This window comes from Bubalus kerabau, chromosome 2 (assembly GCF_029407905.1).
Source record: "Bubalus kerabau isolate K-KA32 ecotype Philippines breed swamp buffalo chromosome 2, PCC_UOA_SB_1v2, whole genome shotgun sequence".
Classification (NCBI taxonomy): domain Eukaryota; kingdom Metazoa; phylum Chordata; class Mammalia; order Artiodactyla; family Bovidae; genus Bubalus; species Bubalus kerabau.
This window is the reverse complement of record NC_073625.1, coordinates 121086286-121112220: the sequence shown is the minus strand read 5'-3', so window position 1 is coordinate 121112220 and position 25935 is coordinate 121086286. Positions and strand designations below refer to the sequence as shown.

General features: G+C 40.9%; 1 protein-coding gene across 3 annotated transcripts in view; it reads right to left on the bottom strand.

The window, feature by feature from the left end:
- The window catches only part of FGF12 (fibroblast growth factor 12), a 650917-nt gene that overhangs the window by 604115 nt on the left and 20867 nt on the right, over nt 1-25935 (bottom strand). The window contains exons 1-2 of one of the 3 annotated variants that reach the window (XM_055568693.1): nt 460-476; nt 166-308 (exon numbers count right to left, since the gene is read on the bottom strand). The exons of 1 other annotated variant lie outside the window; for it this stretch is intronic. In XM_055568693.1, coding sequence (XP_055424668.1) covers nt 166-178 — 13 coding nt within the window. In that variant the 5' untranslated portion in view covers nt 179-308; nt 460-476. Of the gene's footprint in view, nt 1-165; nt 309-459; nt 477-25935 lie in introns of those variants that run through there. One more of the 3 variants, XM_055568692.1, reaches the window with a different exon arrangement.

The window sequence follows — 25935 nt, the reverse complement described above, 5'->3', positions numbered from 1 at the left end:
AGTCGCCTTCCTGCCACACTTCCCTGGTGCTGCAACGGACATAGCATCTCCTCCTGTCGACCTAGTATGATGCTCGCTCCCCAAGCACTGCAGTCCCCTCGCTGAGGACTGCCCTGGCCACACGCACATGCCGCGGGAAGTCCCCCGATGGGGACAGCCACATACCTTTGCTCTCCATTTCGGTCCCTTTCGAGTGCTGGGAAGTTCAATGGAAGTTGGCCGGAAGATGCGGGCCCGCTTCAGATTCCCAAACCCGGGAAGCCAATCTGATGATTTCGCCCGTACTTCCTTTCTTCCCCTCAGGCTTCCTGAAAGATGGGATTTCTTAAACCTTGAAACTGCAATCAGCCACCAAAGGACACTTAGCAGCCGCAGCAGATTGCCTCTACAGGGGATAGGTTGCGACCTGGTATTCATATGCATGCACGGTGCCCGCTGTTTGTTTGTTTGCCTTTTTACCTGGGTCTGGAAGCAGCAAGCAGGAGCTGTCCTCGGAACGTGGTGCTGCAGGTGTAGTGACAGATCATCCCACTTTGCTCTCTGGATGTACAGCAGATTTGCATGGGCGCTGGCACGCATGCGCAGGGCGTCCCCCCCCCCTCCTTTTCGCCTCCTCCCGCTCCCCCGCCCTTCTTTGCTTCTCTCCCCAATACGGTCCTTAGTTATCCCCACTGAAGAGCTGTAGCGTTCGGTCACTGGGAGCGCTGCTAAAAATAAACGCTGGACCGGATTTTCCTTTGCAAACTAACAAATGGATTGGATTGGGATTGTGTATCAATCCAATACGATTTTCCAAATGGGATTACGGAAGCCTTAGAGGAAACTGGGGTCTCCGAGCTGGGTATGGTTTTATTCAGAAGCAGAAAGAGAAAAGAGGAGTGTATTTGCGAATCCCGTGTAATGGTCACAATTTGGGGTTCTCTCCCTAGTTGCTGCAGTAACTTTCCAGGTGCATGCCTCCTAATCACTTCCCCCACTGACTTTACGGGTCTGTTTGTATTTCCATATCTGTTTTGTTTTTTCTTCCGGGATAGAGTGGGAGTAGCCCTGGACCTAACAAAGATTAATATTCGCCTGCTGCTTTGCTACTCAGACTGAATTTTCTTGCCTCCCTGATATCCCTTTGGCCTCCAACTGAAAACTGTTCCATGAACAGGCTACAGGGCTTCTAAATTCTCCGAACAAAGCCACTGAGGACATCCTGGGGTGTTTTTTAGCTTCTTTCCAACAGTCTACCAAGATGCAGAGTCCCCAAAGGTAGACAGGCCCTTTATTGATAAGAAGTACTTTAAAGCTCTGTACATAATCATTTTTATAAAGATGAAGAAGAAAAATATTTTTCTTGTATAAGGTACTAGAGAAGGTTTCAAAGCCAAAAATACTTTATAGCACTCTTTTCATAGAATATGTTAAAAGCCCACACTATGCTTAGTTTATCTGCAACCTGTGTAATAGGGAAATATTTACTACCTTTTTCTTTTTCAATAGTCCAGATTCTCCTGAGAGATAAGTCTCTCTTTGAGAATAATAGTCTTATTCTCAGACATGAAAATAAACCTAGAAAACTAGTATCTAGAATGGCTAAGGGAGGAGCTGTGCAGGTTAATCCCATACCCCAGGTTACACAAAGATCCCTCCACAGTAAACTTCTAATCCCAATTTTCAAAACATTGAAATACAGTAAAATATACTGCCAACAAGAAACCTGAGTTAGACTATAATTCTATCTTCCTCTGGTGATTCAGAGGGCATCCTGAGATTTCTCCAGTGCCTCAGAGCCATGATTACAAATATTAATCATGAAGGCTCAGCCAGACATGGACATCCTCCTGGAGGAGACCTGTTGATAACTGCCATGGCTCAGCAAAGCCTGCCTCCATTCAGCACTGGGGAATCAAAACACTTGAGTATGGCATTACAGGTTACAACCTAGGATCTACCAAGCTGTAGGCTCTCCTACTGCATGCCCAAGAAAATATTTGGGGGGCGGGGAATCACAAAACTCAGTATTTCTTTACATTTTGATAGATTTTTGAAGTAGGCTATAGTGATTGTAGATCCTTAAGAATAATAGAAAAGTAGATCCTTAAGAATAATAGTGTCTTTGGGATAAATAATTCCTGCCCCTAACACTGCACCCATTACATGCTCTTTTCCTCTCAGAACTTTTAGAAAAGGAGATACCTTTAGAGTCCATCTATGCACACCTGTAATATTTATTATTTTACAAATGGAGAGGCAAGGAGGGAACTTGACAAGACTCATGTAGTGGCGCAGAACCAGACTCAAAACCTAAGAGTCCTGGTAGCAACTCCAAGATGATTTCTTACATAACCACATCCCCACTATCTACAGTGAATGGAATGGGGAGAACTTCTGATTTCATAAATTTTCATTATTTTTACTCATAATTTCAAAAACTCAAATGCTTCAAAATGCAAAATCCATGGTGTGACATTCAAGACCTTTCTGTTATCTGGATCCAAACTACCTTTCAGGTCTTCTCCAAGATTAACTCCTACACAACACTTGCCATTCAGTTCAGGTCACTTCAGTCACTCAGTCCTGTCCGGCTCTTTTCGACCCCATGAACCGCAGCACTCCAGGCCTCCCTGTCCATCACCAACCCCCGGAGTTCACCCAAACCCATGTCCATTGAGTTGGTGATGCCATCCAGCCATCTCATCCTGTGTCATCCCCTTCTCCTCCTGCCCACAATCCTTCCTAGCATCATTTCAGTGTCTTTTCCAATGAGTCAATTCTTCGCATCAGGTGGCCAAAGTATTGATGATGTTTCAGCTTCAGCATCAGTCCTTCCAATGAACACCCAGGGCTGATCTCCTTCAGAATGGACTGGTTGGATCTCCTTGCAGTCCAAGGGACTCTCAAGAGTCTTCTCCAACACCACAGTTCAAAAGCATCAATTTTTCGGCACTCAGCTTTCTTCACAGTCCAACTCTCACATCCGTACATGACTACTGAAGAAACCATAGTCTTGACTAGACAGACCTTTATTGACAAAGTAATGACTCTGCTTTTTAGTATGCTGTCTAGGTTGGTCATAGCTTTCCTTCCAAGGAGTAAGCGTCTTTTAATTTCATGACTGCAGTCACCATCTGCAGTGATTTTGGAGCCCAAAAAAATAAAGTCTGCCACTGTTTCCCCATCTATTTGCCATGAAGTGATGGGACCAGATGCCATGATCTTCGTTTTCTGAATGCTGAACTTTAAGCCAACTTTTTCACTCTCCTCTTTCACTTTCATCAAGAGGCTCTTTAGTTCCTCTTCACTTTCTGCCATAAGGGTGGTGTTATCTGCATATCTGAGGTTATTGATATTTCTCCCAGCAATCTTGATTGCAGCTTAGGCTTCTTCCAGCCCAGCGTTTCTCATGATGTACTCTGCATATAAGTTAACTTGCCATATAAGTTAATTTGCCATATAAGTTAACTTGCCATTATCCTAAGTAAACCTCAAGATTCTCCTTTTCCATAACTTTACCTACACAGTCATTTTTGGAATAGCTTCACCTCATTACACCACTAACATAAATATCTACATGTTCAAATCTTATATTTTCCTCAAGATTCAGCTAAAATTCTCTCACTCCTACAGTCTTCCCTGATCCTTTATATCTGAAAAATTCTCTAATAGGTAAAGCAATGTTGTTCTACTTTACCTCTCTTATGTCACTTGTTACTTTATATCTTGTATTGTAATTATATCTCATTCCTGTTACTCATCCTTACTTAAAAAGTAGGCTCCTGATTCATCTTTGTATAGAGTATCTTGAATATCAGATCAGATCAGTCGCTCAGTCGTGTCCAACTCTTTGCGACCCCATGAATCACAGCACGCCAGGCCTCCCTGTCCATCACCAACTCCCAGAGTTCACTCAGACTCACATCCATCGAGTCAGTGATGCCATCCAGCCATCTCATCCTCTGTCATCCCCTTCTCCTCCTGCCACCAATCCCTCCCAGCATCAGAGTCTTTTCCAATGAGTCAACTCTTCGCATGAGGTGGCCAAAGTACTGGAGTTTCAGCTTTAACATCATTTCTTCCAAAGAAATCCCAGGGCTGATCTCCTTCAGAATGGACTGATGGATCTCCTTGCAGTCCAAGGGACTCTCGAGAGTCTTCTCCAACACCACACTTCAAAAGCATCAATTCTTCAGCGCTCAGCCTTCTTCACAGTCCAACTCTCACATCCATACATGACCAGTGGAAAAACCATAGCCTTGACTAGATGGACCTTTGTTGGCAAAGTAATGTCTCTGCTTTTGAATATCCTATCTAGGTTGGTCATCACTTTCCTTCCAAGGAGTAAGCGTCTTTTAATTTCATGGCTGCAGTCACCATCTGCAGTGATTTTGGAGCCCAGAAAAATAAAGTCTGACACTGTTTCCACTGTTTCCCCATCTATTTGCCATGAAGTGATGGGACCAGATGCCATGATCTTCGTTTTCTGAATGTTGAGCTTTAAGCCAACTTTTTCACTCTCCTCTCACTTTCATTAAGAGGCTCTTTAGCTCCTCTTCACTTTCTGCCATAAGGGTGGTGTTATCTGCATATCTGAGGTTATTGATATTTCTCCCAGCAATCTTGATTCCAGCTTGTGTTTCTTCCAGTACAGCGTTTCTCATGATGTACTCTGCATATAAATAAACAGGGTGACAATATACAGCCTTGACGTACTCCTTTTCCTATTTGGAACCAGTCTGTTGTTCCATGTCCAGTTCTAACTGTTGCTTCCTGACCTGCATATAGGTTTCTCAAGAGGCAGGTCAGGTGGTCTGGTATTCCAATCTCTTTCAGAATTTTCCAGTTTATTGTGATCCACACAGTCAAAGGCTTTGGCATAGTCAATAAAGCAGAAATAGATGTTTTTCTGGAACTCTCTTGCTTTTTCCATGATCCAGCTGATGTTGGCAATTTGATCTCTGGTTCCTCTGCCTTTTCTAAAACCTATAGGAAACACTAATAAATGTTTGATGAATTAATAATATTTAGTATACATGTTTTGTGTATATGACATTGGCTACTTGTACTGTGACAACAAATAGTGTTGACAATAATATTGAGCTGATACAACTAAGAGCTTACTATGCACCAGGCACTATCATGAGGATTCCAAATGTTGTAGTGAATTTTATCTTCATAAAACTCTGCAAGTTTAGTTCTCTTATCTGTATTTTTAAGGTGAGCAATCAGAGGTACATAGAAGTTAAAGTATGAATAAAATACAGTCTCTGTCCTAGAGAAACATAAGGTTTATCAAAGGAGAAACATAAATGATTAAAAAATACATGGTAAGGTATAAGATAATTGTCACAGAGTGGGAGAACAAAAGATGAGCAGTTAGCCTTTCAGTTCAGTTCAGTTCAGTCACTCAGTCATATCCAACTCTTTGCGACCCAATGAATCGCAGCACGCCAGGCCTCCCTGTCCATTACCAACTCCCGGAGTTTACCCACACCCATGTCCATCGAGTGGGTAATGCCATCCAGCCATCTCATCCTCTGTAGTCCCCTTCTCCTCCTGACCTCAATCCCTCCCAGCATCAGAGTCTTTTCCAATGAGTCAACTCTTCGCATGAGGTGGACAAAGTACTGGAGTTTCAGCTTTAGCATCAGTCCTTCCAATGAACACCCAGGACTCATCTCCTTTAGAATATACTGGTTGGATCTCCTTGCAGTCCAAAGGACTCGCAAGAGTCTTCTCCAACACCACAGTTCAAAAGCTTCAATTCTTTGGCGCTCAGCCTTCTTCACAGTCCAACTCTCACATCTATACATGACCATTGGAAAAACCATAGCCTTGACTAGACAGACCTTTGTTGACAAAGTAGTATCTCTGCTTTTCAATATGCTTTCTAGGTTGGTCATAACTTATCTCCCAAGGAGTAAGCATCTTTTAATTTCATGGCTGCAGTCACCATCTGCAGTGATTTTGGAGCCCAGAAGAATAAAGTCTGACACTGTTTCCACTGTTTCCCCATCTATTTGCCATGAAGTGATGGGACCAGATGCCATGATCTTCGTTTTCTGAATGTTGAGCTTTAAGCCAACTTTTTCACTCTCCTCTTTCACTTTCATCAAGAGGCCTTTGAGTTCCTCTTCACTTTCTGCCATAAGGGTGGTGTCATCTGCATATCTGAGTTTATTGATATTTCTCCCGGCAATCTTGATTCCAGCTTGTGCTTCTTCCAGCCCAGTGTTTCTCATGATGTACTCTGCATAGAAGTTAAATAAGCAGGGTGACAATATACAGCCTTGATGTACTCCTTTTCCTATTTGGAACCAGTCTGTCATTCCATGTCCAGTTCTAACTGTTGCTTCCTGACCTGCATACAAATTTCTCAAGAGGTAGGTCAGGTGGTCTGGTATTCCCATCTCTTTCAGAATTTTCCACAGTTTATTGTGATCCACACAGTCAAAGGCTTTGGCGTAGTCAACAAAGCAGAAATAGATGTTTTTCTGGAACTCTCTTGTTTTTTTGATGATCCAGCGGATGTTGGCAATTTGATCTCTGGTTCCTCTGCCTTTTCTAAAACCAGCTTGAACATCTGGAAGTTCACGGTTCACATATTGCTGAAGCCTGGCTTGAAGAATTTTGAGCATTACTTTACTAGCGTGTGAGACGAGTGCAGTTGTATGGTATTTTGAGCATTCTTTGGCATTTAGAGGATGGAATCCTTGAAGATCATTCCCATTTATATAAAAAAAGAAAAGGGTCTATCCACCACCACCCTGAATGGGAGAGAATCTGAGGGCAGAATTTCTTCATGAAAGTGTTAATAAGAAATCATTTCACTGGTTTTGATGAACTTGCTTAATGATGAATTTGGAAAAGGGAAATTAGACTAGTAGCCTGTTAATTTGCTACTTCAAGATGCCAAGAATTAGATGGGACTAAATCCCTTGTATTTGGGGTACCCACTTTCACTATCAAAAACTTCCCTAGTTTGAACGATAAATCATACAAGCCTAGAATTTATATTACAAAATTGAATAAGAGTAGCACTAGCAACACTGACACTCCAGCTTAATTCTGGTTAGCCCATGTAATTGTTTGGTTATCTGGGCATATTCACTTTCTTTAGCTTTTCTATTCTCTACTAGAATGTAGAGAATACACAGTATACACTATTGGGATTAATTGACATCAGTGTATTGAATTATAATTAACAATTTAAAGAGCTCTGTTAATATGTCAATTTAATTACCAGTCTACAGTGATTTTTTTTCCTGCGCATTTACTGTGGTCTTCTAGAAGTGGTGAATATAAACTAGGAGGAATCTGTGACCTTTTCATCTAATTATTTTCTTACTATTCATCTTTTATAACAGATGCTCTGTCTCAAAAATTTTAAAAATTACAATTGACCATTTAAAACTCTTTTTGCTGATGATACTAAGGTCAACTCATGATTGTAAGTGAATCGTCACTGTAAGATGGAATACCTCACAGTCTCTACTGAGGATATCATTCCTCAGTAGACAAAACCATGTCCACACGTTCACTATTATATCTTCAGCATCTAGCACAGTGTGTGGAACTTAGAAGGTTTTATTTAATACCTGATTGAGAAAATGAGAGTTCAATGAAATAAAGCTTTCTCCTTTGCTACAAAGCCCATTCATTTGGCAAACAGGATACACCAGTCAGCAATCCTAACGGCATAAACAGGGTCATAAGTTACCTGCAAGACCAGAAAGATGATCACAGGCAGTTAACAAACGTGCTCAGTGTTTGTTCTTGGACAAAGACCATAATTAATAAGGATTAGGTTCAAGTAACTCTTAAGCTGGCTAATAGTAGAGCCATGCTTTCACATAGAGTCTAGGAGGCTGGAAGAATTTAGCTATAGAGGAAGGAATAATAAAGTAAATGAGAAAAAATAAAAAAATAAAAAAAGTAAATGAGAAAAATTTCAAAGGGCAGAAAGGTGATACGTCAATGTGACAAAGCCATATAAGAATGACAATGCTATAGAGATGGGGTACTGTCCCTCAAAGAGCAAACATAACTTGCTTGCCTACTGTGCAAACTTTTCATTCTCTTTCTTGCATAAAGGTAAAATTACAGTCTCCCTACTCTCCCTACACTGCTGGTTGGAATTAAGTTGGTACAGTCCCTATGGAAAACAGTATAGAGTTTCCTCAGAAAACTAAAAATAGAATTATCACATGAGCCAGCAATCCCACTCCTGGGAATATATCCAGATAAAACTATAATTCAAAAAATACATATATTCCTTATGTTCTTTTCCTTCTAGTAGTCATGTATGGATGTGAGAGTTGAACCATAATGAAGGCTGAACACCAAAGAATTGATGTTTTTGAGCTGTGGTGTTGGAGAAGACTCTTGAGAGTCCCTTGGACTGCAAAGAGATCAAACCAGTCAATCCTAAAGGAAGTCAATCCTGAATATCATTAGAAGTACTGATGCTGAAGCTCCAATACTTTGGCCACCTGATGCGAAGAGCTGACTCATTAGATAAGACCCTGATGCTGGGAAAGATTAAAGGCAGGAGAAGAAGGGGACAACAGAGGATGAGATGGTTGGATGCCATCACTGACTCAAAGGACATGAGTTTGAGCAAGTTCCAGGAGATGGTGAAGGACAGGAAAGCCTGGCATCCTGCAGCCCATGGGGTTGTAAAGAGTCAGGCATGACTGAGTGGCTGAACAACAGCAATCCTTATGTTCGTAGCAGCACTGTTCACAATAGGCAAAACATGGAAACTACTTAAATGTCCATCAAAAGATGACTGGATAAAGATGTGGTATATGTATACAATGAAATACTACTCAGCCATAAAAAAGAGTGAAATAATCCCATCTGCAGTAACATGGATGCCACTAGACATTATCATACTAAGTGAATAAGTCATAAAGAGAAAGACAAATGCCAGATGATGTCACATACATGTGGAATCTAAAATATGATACAAACGAACCTATCTACAAAACAGAAACAGACTTGCGGTTGCCAAGGGGGAGCAGGGGAGGGAGAAGGATGGACTGGGGGTCTGGAGTTGGCAGATGCAAACTCGTACACTTAGAACTGATTAACAAGGTCCTAATGTATAGCACAGGGAACTATATTGAATATCCTGTGATAAACCATAAAGGAAAATAATATAAAAAAAGAAAGTATATCTGAGGCTGGCAAAGTTTAAAGGCAAAAGGAAAGAGGAAGGCAGAGGATGAGACGGTTAGATGGTATAACTGACTCAAGGGACATGAGTGAGAAAACGCCAGGAGATAGTGAAGGACAGGGAAGCCTGGTGTGCTGTAGTCCAAGGGGTCACAAAGAGTTGGACACGACTTAGCAACTGAATGACAATATATATGTGTATACCTGAGTCACTTTGGTGTATATCAGAGATGGGCACAAGACTGTAAATCAACAATACTATAATTTTAAAAAATTAAAAAATTACAGTCTCCCTAAGAAGAAAATCAGAGAAGGCAATGGCAACCCACTCCAGTACTCTCACCTGGAAAATCCCATGGACAGAGGAGCCTGGTAGGCTGCAGTCCATGGGGTCGCTAAGAGTCAGAGACACAACTGAGCAACTTCACTTTCACTTTTCACTTTCATGCACTGAAGAAGGAAATGGCAACCCACTCCAGTGTTCTTGCCTGGAGAATCCCAGGGACGGGGGAGCCTGGTGGGCTGCTGTCTATATGGTCGCATAGAGTCAGACACGACTGAAGGGACTTAGCAGCAGCAGCTGCAGCAAGAAGAAAATGGCAAGTGATAAAGTTTCAACAGAAATGTTTCAGGTCGCAAGTACGCAGTAGAGGTAAGTAAGGAACACTCTGAAAGATAGGAAGTGGCAGAAGAGGATACAGGTCATTTGGGTGAAATTTGTCAAGGAATCACCTGTCCACATGGTTTAACAGTGATTTCTCTAGGGACAATTAAAAGTCTAGAGAGACTTGCAGAGGAGTGAGGCAGAGTAATGATGCATGGGTAAGGCATCTGGAGGCCAAATGACAAACATTTTTGACATTTCTTGTTAAGGACTTTGTTCACTTGACAATATTAGAGGTTTATATACAAGCCATCAACTGACCATTTCAAGGCCCATTTGTTATAGTGGCGTTGTTGTTGTTTTGGTTGCTAAGTCTTGTCAGATTCTTTAGAGACCCCGTGGACTGCAGCCTGCAAGACTCCTCTGTCCATGGGATTTCCCAGGCAAGAATACTGGAGTAGGTTGCCATTTCCTTCTCCAAGGGATCTTCCTGACCCAAGAGATAGAATACAAGTCTCCTGCTTAGCAGATGGATTCTTTACCACTGAGCCACCTGGGAAGTCCATTATACTGGTATAATTCCCACTTAAAATGGGATGTGTCAATCTCATTAATGTTTAGGTCTCAAGTAGACACAGGTTGAAATTTGTTGAAACAGAATATACTTGGAAATAACACTTTTCAACTGATAGCTCCTTTTCACTTTGGGGATAGGAAATAACATGGCAAAATGACATGTAAAAGTTACTTCTTGAATCAGGTTGTGATCATATTGAAGACCAGCACAATGCTTGAGTTCTGGTGACCAGAGTAGACCAAATGTATGTCAAGTTTTAAAGATGTACCAGAAAAATACTGCCTCAAAGAAATGTAGACATTTTCAATAAAGCCATTTCCTCATCCTGTATACTTTTACTCAAAATTCCAAATACATGAATTGCCAATAATTTTTCTGGTTATAAACAGCACTTGAATAAGCATTACTAAAAAGTCAATGAATATAACCAAAGCCTGTAGTTAATTCATTGAATAAATATTTAGGGAAAGCTTTCTATATGCCAGGTACTCATCTAGGTTTCGGGGTATGTATTCCGTGGACTCAAAGTGTTCACATCATAGTTTCACAAATATAAAAGCTTCATAAATCTTATAGTTCAAACATGTATTACATAAAAGTCAAGTGAGTTGAAGACAAGGACCTACTGCATAGCACAAGCAGCTCTGCTCAGTGTTACATGGCAGCCTGGATGGGAAGAGAGTTTGAGGAGAACAGATACATGCACATGTATGGCTGAGTCCCTCTGCTGTTTACCTGAAACTACCACAACACTGTCTGTCCATCAGCTATACCATTACACAAAATCAAAAGTTTAAAAGAAATAAAAAATACCAGTGGGAAAACTAATAAATAGATAATTTTATGTCTCAATACTCAAAATAAAAACTGAAGAATGCAAATTATAAGTATTAGAAGTATTTTTAAAGATTTATTTATAGATAAAGTTATAAATATCATAAGAAAGTATTATGAATAATTAATGATAAGACATTTTAAAAGTTAAGTGAATAAATATCCTGCTACTTCTAAGTCACTTCAGTCGTGTCCGACTCCAGCGACCCCAAGGACTGGAGCCTACCAGGCTCCTCCGTCCATGGGATTCTCCAGGCAAAAGTACTGGAGTGGGGTGCCATTGCCTTCTCCAGAATAAAAATCCTAGAAAACTATTATTTGAAGTTATTCAAATATGGCTAGAACCCTGAATATACCAGTAGCCATTAAAATTATTGATAAAAATAAACAATGATGATTCAACATTTAGGGAGGAAAAAGTGAGTTGAGGCCCAGAGTAGGGGAAAAAACAACTTTTCCCAAGTCAAGTGGTGAGTTACAAACAAGATTAGAAGTCTGCTGATGCCTCACTTAATCACGGTCTTCTCTAAATGATATGCATTCTTTGTGTTAGAGGACTGCCCTTTTGTATTGTACTGCAAACTTTATTCAGAACTCTATTCATTTCACTGAAGTTCTCATTGAAGGGCTGAAGAATGGTAACTATCCCTAACACGTTACCAGCAATAAACAACCTCCATAATGTATTCTGCATAATGCTTAATGGATATAGCACAAGTGGATCATTTGAGTCAAGAACAACAAAGATTTCTTTCAATATGAGTTCTCTTACTTGATGAACATCTTTCTGGTTTATGTTTGTATTCAAATCCCAATTCACTCAGCGGCTACAGCTACCCAGGCAAAGCAAAATGCAGAAATGAAGCAATTAGCCATATTACTATTGCCAAAAACCCACTATGAGAAAGGGAAGAAAAGATTAATGAGTAATTTCAGCCAACTGAAATTAAATAAGAGCCAAAGAATATAATAGCATAATAGTTTCCACAGGTGTATTAACCCAAGGGCATCATTAACAGGGACTTGGAGATTCATGACCAAGTGCTGATAATACCGATTTACAATTTACCACAATTTACCACAAACAAAAGAGATGAATGGATTTTTATATTTGCTATCTTTCAGAAAAGCACTTTCCAGATTTTTTTCACATTGCCTTTTTTTCTCTAATCATTTTATCCCACTGAGATGATTCTATTGGACTACATGTTAAGGAAGCACTGATAAGGGTTGTAGACAGAAACAGAACCAAGCCTGTCACTCTGCACAGGGGGTTCTCATGCAATTTCAAGGCCTTGCTGTTGCAAGACTATGACAGGCTCACTGGCCCTCTGTCAGTCATTTAATGTCTGTCTCAATTTAAAATATCTATTGCTTTTCACATGCTTTTCATGTATGCCTATATATTATGACTAGCAAAACCCTTCCAAATTCACCCAATAAACATTATTTCATTCTCTCTGGAGAATTGCAAGCTGTTAATAATTAATACCTGTTATAAAGATTGCCAGGAGAAATATCAATAACCTCAGATATGCAGATTACACCACCCTTATGGCAGAAAATGAAGAGGAACTAAAAAGCCTCTTGACGAAAGTGAAAGAGGAGAGTGAAAAAGTTGGCTTAAAGCTCAACATTCAGAAAATGAAGATCATGGCATCCGGTCCCATCACTTCATGGAAAATAGATGGGGAAACAGTGGAAACAGTGTCAGACTTTATTTTTTGGGCTCCAAAATCACTGCAGATGGTGATTGCAGCCATGAAATTAAAAGATGCTTACTCCTTGGAAGGAAAGTTATGATCAACCTAGATAGCATATTGAAAAGCAGAGACATTACTCTGCCAATAAAGGTCCATCTAGTCAAGGCTATGGTTTTTCCTGTGGTCATGTATGGATGTGAGAGTTGGACTGTAAAGAAAGCTGAGCGCTAAAGAATTGATGCTTTTGAACTGTGGTGTTGGAGAAGACTCTTGAGAGTCCCTTGGAATACAAGGAGATCCAACCAGTCCATTCTGAAGGAGATCAGTCCTGGGTGTTCATTGGAAGGACTGATGCTAAAACTGAAACTCCAGTACTTTGGCCACCTCATGGGAAGAGTTGACTCATTGGAAAAGACCCTGATGCTGGGAGGGATTGGGGGCAGGAGGAGAAGGGGACGACAGAGGATGAGATGGCTGGACGGTATCACCGACTCAATGCACATTAGTTTGAGTGAACTCCGGGTGTTGGTGATGGACAGGGAGGCCTGGCATGATGCGATTCCTGGGGTCGAAAAGAGTCAGACACAGCTGAGCAACTGAACTGAACTGAACTGATGAAGAGGCTATTGTGGAGGGTTGAGACTTAATTCTGGTATGTTCCTCTGTGAAAGAAAGGACTTGGACAGAACAGTCTGTATGACCCCTAACACTGCATATGGACCACAGTAGCACTCCTCATCAGAGAGTACCCTGGCCCTTGGCTATCACATAGGATGTCACTGCTCTTGGAGTCAATGTCAGAGCTCATAGGGCTGCTAGTGCTCCCCTAGCCCAAGTCATTTAATTTAAATATGAAAGGCCTGAGGTCCACAGAGGGGAAGACTCTTGGGTCTGAACTTGAAGTTCCTTGAATCCAAAGTCAGTTATTTTAACCATTAACTTACTGTCTCCTTACCACTTGCCCATTTTTCATGTGAATGAAATACAAAGTACTTGAGTACCAAAATAGATTGAAGAGATGAAAGAAGGGTCTCTTTCCCACTAATGCCATTTAACTACTGAACAAAGAGTTACAAATCCCATCAAAATTGTCTCCTTCTATATCCGCCTCACTGCCCCTTTCTCCCCTCTTCTTACTTGTTTCTTATTCACCGCCCACATCACAACAACCACCCAAGCTGGCAGATGATTCAAAGTTGTAATAACTGAAGGAGAACAAAACTCAGTTTCATAGACCTATGGTCCTAGATAGAGACTTTGCCCTCACTCTTTCTCAGCCTGGGAAATGTACTTATACTCTAAAATCCAATTAAAATTTTCCTGAGAAAATGTCTCTGAATCGCCATATTATTTCCTATATTTTCATTCATACCTATCATTTACCTATATATCTGTCTCCAGAAAGGTTCAGTCTTCCTATCACAGAGCAGTGTCCAGCATATAGCAGGCATAGAGTAATCATATCCTGGACTCATTAATGAGTCCATTGCGGGCAATTAACAGAGAAGGCAATGGCACCCCACTCCAGTACTCTTGCCTGGAAAATCCCATAGATGGAGGAGCCTGGTAGGCTGCAGTCCATGGGGTCGCTAAGAGTCAGAGACACAACTGAGCGACTTCACTTTCACTTTTCACTTTCATGCATTGGAGAAGGAAATGGCAACCCACTCCAGTGTTCTTGCCTGGAAAATCCCAGGGATGTGGGCGCCTGTTGGGCTGCCGTCTATGGGGTCGCACAGAGTCGGACATGACTAAAGTGACTTAGCAGGAGCAGCAGTGGTCAATTAAATGAATGATGATCCAGATTGTTTCTGGAACTTTCCTTTCAGTTGACTTGTTCATTCATTACAGCTCAGTAACAAATAAAAATGAGCTTTGAATATCATGTTTATGCTAATTGGACCTTCTATTGGGTGCCACAGTGTTGCTCATCAACCTGCTTTATTCTTGTTCTCTCTGAATCTCCAGAAACAAAGGTCTTCACTTTTGTCTTCTGAAATTTGAACTTTCCTTACTCTTTATTCTGTATCCCTCTGGTCTTGGGGTGTCACACCTCCCTAACTGCCCACATTTCCTCCCGCTGCCACACACACACAATCCTCATTAAAAATCTTTGGGCTTGGCTCCATAGACCTCCATGAGCAGAAGCAACACCCTAACTCAGTCAAGAGCAGGAGGTATGATTTGGGCAAAGTAACGCTTGAATGACAAATATTCCATAGATTTTGATTTTGTTGTTTCAAGTCCTGAATGTAACTGAATGGTACTCTTTGATCTTGTTACCCTCTTCCTTTAGTTTTGTCTCAGGTATTATTTCTTCTTTTAAGCAGGGAACTGAAAGTACCTTGATTCTTGTTTTTCTCCCAGAAGAGAGGGTTTTTCTTTTCCCCCTTAAGTGAGATATTAGCTTCCAAGGCTAAATTAGCAACATGTATCAAGAATCCACCCAGAATACAAAAAGCCACTTTACCTTTCTATTAATAATAATGGATGTGGCATTTTCTCGACTGAATGTACATATGTTTGAGAAGTACATTTAAAAAGATGATGTATTCTTGCAAGATACATTATGATGCATTTATAAACACTATTTCCACGTTGATGCACATGCCAAATCACTTGCTACTATTACATTCAGTATTATTTGTTCTGGATAAGAGATTATCCAGAAAGATTAATGTTCTGGATAAGAGATTATCCAGAAAGATTATCCAAAAGATTAATGTCTTTTAAGTATAGAAAGCAGACAGAAACTAAGATCAAGCAGCTGGTCCCATCACTTCATGGCAAATAGATGGGGAAACAATGGAAACAGTGACAGACTTTATTTTTGGGGGCTCCAAAATCACTGCAGATGGTGACTGCAGCCATGAAATTAAAAGATGCTAGCTCCTTGGAGGAAAGCTATGACCAACCTAGACAGCATATTAAAAAGCAGAGACATTACTTTGCCAACAAAGGTCCGTCTAGTCAAAGCTATGGCTTTTCCAGTAGTCATGTATGGAGGTGAGAGTTGGACAATAAAGAAAGCTGAACGCTGAAGAATTGATGCTTTTGAACTGTGGTGCTGGAGAAGACTCTTGAGAGTCCCTTGGACTGCAAGGAGATTAAACCAATCAATCCTAAAGGAAATTAGTCCTAAATATTCATTGAAAGGACTGATGCTGAAGCTGAAACTCCAATACTTTGGCAATCTGTTGCAAAGAACTGACTCATTGAAAAAGACCCTGATGCTGGGAAAGATTGAAGGCAGGATGAGAAGGGAACGACAAAGCATGAGATGGCTGGATGGCATCACCTACTTAATGGACATGAGTTTGAGCAAGCTCTGGGAGTTGGTGATGGACAGGGAAGCCTGGCATGCTTCCCGGTAGTCCATGGGGTCACAAAGATTCGGACACAACTGAATGGCTGAACTGAACAGATAGAGATGGGAGAATCACTAATGGAATGGTGCCCTGTTACACTTGAGATTTTTTAAAATATATATATATTTTTTAAGGGTGGACATCATGTAACAGGTGTCACTAAGGCCTTAAATGAGGGACAACAGGAGTCTGAAATCTGTCAAGCTGAAAGGAAATGAAGAACAGGAAACAGGAAAATTCTCTTTTAGTCCAGTAGATAGGGCTTTATGCTTTCCCTGCCAAGGGCCCAGATTCAGTCCCTGTTTGGGTGAACTAAGATCCAAAAAAAGCAATAGTTCATCCATCTTTTTAACATACTGCAAATCAAAATTCAGAAGAGAAATCAATGCAAAAAAAAAAAAAAAAAGATTTGTTCCTATGTAGCATCAGAGAATTTTTTTAAAGGTAGTATGGTAATGTAGGAAATAAAACAACTTTGTCAGACCTCTAAAAACCCAGTATAAGGTGCTTGACTAGCTTATATTTATATTCATGTATATTGTGAATATCATACATTGAATTTAACATATTAATCAGATTAACATCATGCTGAGTGCTTTCTTAGTTCAGTTCAGTTGCTCAGTCATGTCCGATTCTTTGCAACCCCATGAATTGCAGCACGCCAGGCCTCCCTGTCCATCACCAACTCCCGGAGTTTACCCAAACCCATGTCCATCGAGTTGGTGATACCATCCAGCCATCTCATCCTCTGTCGTCCCTTTCTCCTCCTGCCCCCAATCCCTCCCAGCATCAGGGTCTTTTCCAATGAGGCAACTCTTCCCATGAGGTGGCCAAAGTATTGGAGTTTCAGCTTCAGTATCAGTCCTTCCAATGAACACCTAGGACTCATCTCCTTTAGGATGGACCGGTTGGATCTCCTTGCAGTCCAAGGGACTCTCAAGAGTCTTCTCCAACACCACAGTTCAAAAGCATCAATTCTTCGGTGCTTAGCTTTCTTCACAATTCAACTCTCACATCCATACATGACCACAGGAAAAACCATAGCCTCGACTAGATGGACCTTTGTTGGCAAAGTAATGTCTCTGCTTTTGAATATGCTATCTAGGTTGGTCATAACTTTCCTTCCAGGTAGTAAGTGTCTTTTAATTTCATGGCTGCAATCACCATCTGCAGTGATTTTGGAGCCCCCCAAAATAAAGTCTGCTACTGTTTCCACTGTTTCCCCATCTATTTCCCATGAAGTGATGGGACCAGATGCCATGATCTTCATTTTCTGAATGTTGAGCTTTAAGCCAACTTTTTCACTCTCCACTTTCACTTTCATCAAGAGGCTTTTTAGTTCCTCTTCACTTTCTGCCATAAGGATGGTGTTATCTGCATATCTGAGGTCATTGATATTTCTCCCGGCAATGTTGATTCCAGCTTATGCTTCTTCCAGCCCAGTGTTTCTCATGATGTACTCTGCATAGAAGTTAAATAAGCAGGGTGACAATATACAGCCTTGATGTACTCCTTTTCCTATTTGGAACCAGTCTGTTGTTCCATGTCCAGTTCTAACTGTTGCTTCCTGACCTGCATATAGGTTTCTCAAGAGGCAGGTCAGGTGGTCTGGTATTCCCATCTCTTTCAGAATTTTCCACAGTTTATTGTGATCCACACAGTCAAAGGCTATGGCATAGTCAATAAAGCAGAAATAGATGTTTTTCTGGAACTCTCTTGCTTTTTTGATGATCCAGCGCATGTTGGCAATTTGATCTCTGGTTCCTCTGCCTTTTCTAAAACCAGCTTGAACAACAGGAAGTTCACGGTTCACGTATTGCTGAAGCCTGGCTTGGAGAATTTTGAGCATTAGTTTATTAGCGTGTGAGATGAGTGCGATTGTGTGGTAGTTTGAGCATTCTTTGGCATTGCCTTTCTTTGGGTTTGGAATGAAAACTGACCTTTTCCAGTCCTGTGGCCACTGCTGAGTTTTCCAAATTTGCTGGTATATTGAGTGCAGCACTTTCACAGCATCATCTTTCAGGACTTGAAATAGCTCAACTGGAATTCCATCACCTCCACTAGCTTTGTTCGTAGTGATGCTTTCTAAGGCCCACTTGACTTCACATTCCAGGATGTCTGTCTGGCTCTAGGTGAATGATCACACCATTATGATTATCTTGGCCTTGAAGATCTTTTTTGTACAGTTCTGTGTATTCTTGCCACTTCTTCTTAATATCTTCTGCTGCTGTTAGGTCCATATGATTTCTGTGCTTTGTATATAGTATCTTATTAGATCTGCATATGAAAACTAAGAAACTGAGACTCTAAGAAGTTATATTACTTGCTCAAAATACACAGCAAGTTAGCTCTAGACTTAGAAATCCAATCAGTCACTTCCAGAATTTAAATCTTGGCCTTTGCACATGCCTCACAGACATATACCGGGTAGATAAGTCATCTTCCACCACAGAGTTTGGATAAACTAGGGCTATAGGAGTTTAAGAAGACAGCACATTTCTTTACCAGTCAGAGAAGCGGCAAGAAACCTTGAAAGATAAAAAAGCCTTTCCAGTGAAAAAGGGAAAGCCATTTCTAACAGAAGTTTCAGCATTAAACTCTTAAGTGGAGAGAAAGTGTATGGTAGATTTGAGGTGTAGCAAATAGTGTGATGGTCCTGGAGTGGGGAGTGGATGAGGACGATAAAGGTGCTGAACCGATGAGGGGGCCTTAACACTTCCAAGATTCCCACTAGGGACACAATCATTACCGATTGTGTTCACAATCAGTTTCGAGGGGGCAGTTTTAATTTCTGTGCCAATGGCTTTTGGCATCTCAGATAGTTGTAACAGTGTTGGAAAAGAGGAGTTGCTTGCATGGAAGTGCCTTGTGGTGCAACTTATTTACCTCTACTAAAACCCTGGACATCTCTCCACTGACTGTTTCCATACTTGTACTACCAAACTAGTTCTCTGTTTGCAAAGGCTGAATCTTGTACCTGTGTTTTCTTCCAGACCTACCCCTTCTTTTGTGGCTCCTTTGAGGGTTCCACCTTGACTTTCCAAGTTATTGAGACTGCACAAAAGAAATATGGGCCACATGCAAATTTAGATCTTTTCCCTTTGACCTCATGCACTCAGCAATTTGATCTGGGATGCTCCCTCTCCCTGACCACCACCTTTGTAGCTGACTTGCTTTTACCTCACCTCCCTAATCAGTATGATGCCAAGATCCAACTTCTGACCTTCCAGCTGTGCTTTAATCTCTCTTCCTTAATTCTGAGCTCTGGAACAACCTTCGGGATAGCAGCCCTTCTATCTCGATGTCTCCCAGGGCATCTGCTCCCACAGAAACCCCATTGACTCTCCCATCTGTCCTCTGGACGGGGGAATGAAGGGAACACTCGGCACAGAGCCTGAATAGCGATAGTCCAACTTATTAGCCACTCACTCCATGCACTATGTGTTTTGTATATATTATTTCCAGTGCTTACAACTCTTCAAGTTTGTGAATGATTATTCCTAAGACTCACAAGTTTATAAGTCAATAAAGCTAGCTAGAGCGGTTAAACCTCACATGTGGTTGAACTTGGTAATCACTGGTGAACTGGATTTCAACACTTCTCTCCCACTGCTCTTTCTCACTTAAACATTTGCTTCTTTTAGTGTTTAATATGTTACTGCTACAATAAATGTGAGAAATTGTTTTAATTTGAATGCTCATAAAATTGTGCCAAGAAATGAAAAATAACCCTGAATGTCTGTGCTCAGGAGAACTAAAGTAGGATAAATACTACCAAGTGGTTGAACTCTTATTATTCTCAAGAATATGCTAATATTTGAACTAGTTTATCAAACCACTCTGGTGGATATTTAAATGAATAGTTGTAAAATTTTACATCATGGAAGAACACATCATTTCCCTACTTCCACAGCGCTTGATATTATTAATAGGTTAGGTTAAGCCAGCAGATCTTTTTAATCCTTGTTTACATTCATGAAATGGTGTGACATGTATTAGAAATAACTGTTTGGTAAAAAGTGAGGCACTCTGCAATACTAATTTTGGCAATCTTTAAAATCTAAAGATATGCTTAACTTCTATTTTCAATTCTGTCAACAAAAGGTAGTTATTATTAACAGCAGTTTATTTTATGATATATTATTTATGTATTATTATTATATAATATTACAGTACTATTATTATGATTTATTCTCAGCTTAGCCTAAAAGAACCTTCACCACTACATTTCCAGCCCACAGCCCAGCTGTCCCCATGCTTATCCTTGTCTCCAGCCGTGTGCCTCCATTGTTGCCCCAAGTTCATGTACTGTTCCCTGCCTCTGTGCGTGCATCTGTATTGCCCTTCCTGCCTGTGAAGACTCCAGACTCCTTTTTCTTTCTGGCTCAGCTGGTAAAGAATATGCCTGCAGTGAGGGAGACCTGAGTTCGATCCCTGGGTTGGGAAGATCCCCTGGAGAAGGGAAAGGCTACCCACTCCAGTATCCTGACCTGGAGAATTCCATGGACTGTATAGTCCCTGGGGTGGAAAAGAGTCGGACACGACTGAGCAACTTTCACTTTCACTTCACTTTCACTCAAAATCCAACACAGGCATCAGCTCCTCCAGGAAGCTTTCCTCTTCTCCTCCAGTGTTATTCGATGCTTGTCACTGGGCTCTCATAGAGCCCCATACCTGTGTCCTCCATGGCTAACACTGCAGGGTGACCTTAAGTATCCCCTTTCAGAATTTAAGCTTTTCAGAGGGAAAGCACCACAGAATCACACATACAATATCTAGTGTAGTGCATCATCACATCTAACAGACACCAAAAAATATTAGTTGAAGGCAGGAAAGGAAATTTCCTGAAGGAAAATCAAGGCCCATAGCAGGTATGTGATTTGCCCAACTGGTAAGTGGTATAGTCTCTGTAGAATTTATTCCACCTGCATCCTGGGGTCAGGTCCAATCCACTATTCTACACTCCTCTATCACTAATTTGGGGCTCTGGGTATTTCAGAAAGAGTGGAGGCATAAAAACATTCTAAGTATTTATTTGATAAACTTAAAGAATTTGAAACAGAAATACTTAAACTAGATATATTACTTCGACAAAAACTAGAAAACCAGGCAAGCATACTGACGGCTGAATCCCTGACAATATTGCACTTATTGTAATCTTTCCAGGTAAGTGAAGAACAAGAAGAAACTTCTTCTAAAATATATACCTACATATTTACCTACGTTTAAACCAAGGAGAAGTGATTCATAGCTCAGCCAGTAAAGAATCTGCCTGCAATGCTGGAGACCCAGGTTCGATCCCTGGGTTGGGATGATCCCCTGGAGAAGGAAATGGCAACCCACTCCAGTATTCTTGCCTGGAGAATCCCATGGACAGGGGAGCCTGGCAGACTAGAGTTCATGGGGTTGCAAGAGTTGGACACAATTTAGCAGCTAAACCACCATCACCAAACCAAGGAGAAAGGCGATTCTATAACTCAAATGAATAGTCAAAATAAAGATGAGAATTTTCTTTTTTGTCTCATCCAAGCCAATGTATCATTTATCAATAAAACCAAAGATCTATTATGGTTATTGAATTTCTAGGGCCATTTTGCCAAAAGCAAGCAAAGTATTTGTGGTATTCACACCACGTCTCAATCAAAGCAGTGGTTGGAAAAACCATCGTGATAGATCTGAGTCCTTGTTCATCAAGAATTTCTATATCATTCTTTAATTGAGAAGAAGTCAGATTTCCAGTTGTGCAAAGCTATCTATGGCATATAACAGACTGGATGAATTGTGAAATAGTAACTACACATCAAGGATTTAGGTTGTACATGAGCAATCGTTAAATTCTTCCCAGTAGCACTTCCACAATATTGTGCCTCCAGTTAGGCAGAAGTAAAAAAGCTGGCTGTCAAGGTGATACCAAAGAACCTTTTCCAACTGCACTTGTCTACTCCACTCCACTCTGCTGTCCTCCAACAAAAGCAGCTTCTGCTTTCCTGTCCCTAGAACAGTGTTCACCTCTGGAATGTGCTCTTCCCACTCAGTCTTCTTGGTAAACAACAAAAAAAGATATACTTTATTGAAGTATAATTGATACACACAAAAAAACTTTACATAATTAATGTTCATGATTTGATGTGTTTGGACATATGCACACAGCCTTTAAACCATCACCACAATCAAGGTAAGAAACATATCCATTATCTCCGAAAGTTTCTTTGTGTCCCTTTATTTTTACTGTTGATGGTAGTGGGTTGTTTTATCTTTGTGTGTGGGTATAGAAATACTGGGCTTCTCTGGTGGCTCAGATGGTAAAGAATTCACCTGCAATGCAGAGACCAGGGTTCAATCCCTGGCTGGGGAAGATGTCCAAGACTCAGATACGACTGACTCACTTTCACTTTTTCATGAAGAGAATGCTTAACATAAGTTCTACCCTCTTAACAAATGCTTAATTCCATGACATAGTATTATTATAAATAACATATAATGTATGCACTATGTTGTACAGTAGATTTGTAGAATTTATTCATCCTTCAGAACTGAAAGTTTATATCAAGTTGAAAAATCTTTTTTTGCCCAAATTCTTCTGTTAACCTACAAAGGTATCGGAAATACCACAACTTAGAAATAAAACAAAAGAGAAAAACTTTCCTGGTTCAACTAAATTCTCTTTACTCTCTTTGAAGAGTTATGATTCAGGTAAACGAATCCTGTCAAGAGCTATGTGTTGAATGAGTGGCCCCTTCTAAATATTTTTGTATGTTCCTGATCAGCCCATAGTGAGTTTTTGGAAGGAGAGAGTCTTGTCATCTCTGTGTCTTTCTCTAGGTCCTTAACCCCTCAGCAAATGTGTCATATTCACTGTAACAATCATACCATTGGAAATGGTACAAATGATCTATGTCATTTCTGTATTCTGGCTAAAGCTGTGGATGCTCGCTCAGAACCGTTGGTAGGAAATGTCTCTGAGCACCTACGAGGCTGCAAATGGGAAACATGCCTCATGCTCCTTTGTAGCATCTTGGGCTGGATGACCACATCTTTGCTGACTCCCTGCTCTCTGAGTCACCTGTACATGAAAGGGGAGCTTTTATCCCAGCATCTCAAAAATCCTCCAGTTGGAAGAAAGAGCCTATTTTCTCTGAAGGATAAAAGTGAAATTGCAACGATGTGAAATGTGTCTCACCCAGGTGCGGGGCTCTGTAGGAGTCAGCTCTGAGACAGACTCACATGTCTCTCAATCAATAGGCTACTTTGAAACTTTCCTCTCCAAAATGTCTGAAACTGAGCTGACCAAAGCAACTCAGAAACCTAAGGCATGTAACTCGGGTCACTCAATGTGCCTTTCAGTCACTGACATCATCTCTTATTATTGACAAATAAGGCAGAGGCACAGTTTGCAGTAGATGAAGACACATGACTCAAACTAAAGGTGCCTGGCTTCAGTTCCTGAAATGATTATTCTTAACACAGTGTGGCCACTACCTACCCTAATTTCTGAGCTGCACCCTGTCTGTGCATGTGGCATGTACATTCCCTTTTCTTCCATGGATCTGCAGTTTCCCCTAAAGGAACAGGACCTTAACAATATCAGCAAACCACCATCAAAAATACTGCCTGACACTTAGTAGGCATACAGTAAACATTTGTTGAATTAATGATTGACTGTAAACTGATTGAGGATCGATGGGTCCAGCTTTTAACAGCTCTTGAGCTCAGAGGAAAGGTACTCTGTAAATTAGGACTCAGGGCTGTTAACACGAGTTGGCTGCTGTTCAACCCCATATTGGGTATGATATAAACTTCTAAATACAGTCTGTACACTTAGAGGCTCAAAAGAGCTCTAGAGATTGCATTTATATCCCATGTAAATGACTTCTGAAATAATGATAATGATAACCCCTTTTAGTTGGAGTTCTTTTCAATTCACAAAGCATTTTCACATCCATTATCACATTGACCCCTCCAAACAACTCTGTGGAACTAATCTCATCATCTTTAGGTTGAAGAAATTGGGCTCAGAAAAGGGACGTGACTTGTCACACAAGCTAGTAAGAAACAAAACAGGATCTAAGCATTAACCCTCCCCAGGCAGTACTTCCGGTACCACATGGCACCTACCTTTGAATTGATTTCTTTTTAAAGAAACAAGAATAATTCAGCCAAGACAGTTTAGTTTTTGACTGGACAAGTCTCAATGATAACTTTGTAAAAAAGTATCCCGCTTCGAAAATGGATTCTTATTAATCTGGTTTCTTAACAGGTATTATGTTGCTTTTAAATCATAGTGATTTGGGGTTATAAGAGATCTCAGAGCTCATTTATCCCTTCATTCAGATATCTATTATGATCCTACATGACTGTGAAGTAAATACACAGTTCTGGGGAGGGTATAGTACATAGTGATGTGTTTGCCATCAAGGATCCCAGCTGGGCAAGAACACAGGATATGAAACAAACAAAGTAGAAATTGATAAGCAGCATCTGAAAGTCAAAACAAGTGACTGCTTCCAGTTAGGACATTCAGGGAAATCTTCATGGCATCAGAAATACAGAGAATTAATTACACCACTGAGAATGGATCAAGGAGAGAGGGGCTTAGAGATGCAAAAGCAGAGTCAGATTGCCTTGTGGGCAGGAGAGAGAAGTGGGGATTTTTAGAGTACAGTCAGCCACCATACCCACAGGTTCCACATCCAACCAACCACAGAACAAAAATATTTTAAAAGTCCCTAAAGTTCTAAAAATGGAAAAACTTGAATTTGCCACACTGGCAACTATGTACACAGCATTTACACTGTATTAGTTATTATAAGTAACCTAGAGGTGATTTAAAATACATGGGAGGATGTTCATAGGTTATCCTCAAATACAGTAGCTTTTATATAAGAGACTTGAGCATAAGCAGATTTTGATATCACAGGGAGTCCTGGAACTGATTCCCTGCATACACACCAAAGGATGTCTGTATGCAGAGGGGTGGCACTACAGAAGGCTGGAGCCAGGTGGCAGAGGGCCTTGAATGCCAGGTTCATTTGCAGATGAGGAAACCAAGGCCCAGAGAGATCTGGCTCTCCTTTTGTCCTTTTCTCTCATACATTCTGAAACTGCATCTGCTAATATCTTCTCAGCTGTTAACAACAAGGAAAACCAATGTCTTGACTAACAAAAGCTAAAACACTTCTGGGTATTTTCTCCCCAAACATCACACTGTCAAAAGGTAGAAAATGCTACTCAACCTAGGCCCACACACTAGGCTTTGGAAAGTGTCTGGACGTGAGACAGGTCACAAGTGTGTTTTCTCAGGGAATGCTTCCGCTGTCTCCACTTGACTGTGGCACCTCATCCCACACTAAGCTTCCTCGCCTCCTTCTACTTCTTCCAGTGTGCTTGGCTTGAGCATTTCATTGGCCCTGTCACACACACAGGTGGCTTCACATTTCCTGTAACTACCCTAGTCCCCTCTCGGAACCTGGCATCAGCAACTTTTGCTGTCTGACACAAGGCATAAGCAATTTGTCCACCTACAACTGGCCATAAGTAATGCTCTTTTCTTGTGAGCACACAAGTGTACATGTACTTTCGTGATGCTGTGGAGAGCAAGACAACCCTGAAACCAGTCAAGGAATGAGGCAGAGTGGAAAGAGTACAGGTGAGGCAGTTAGGGAGTCAGAAAACCTGGTCTGGTCC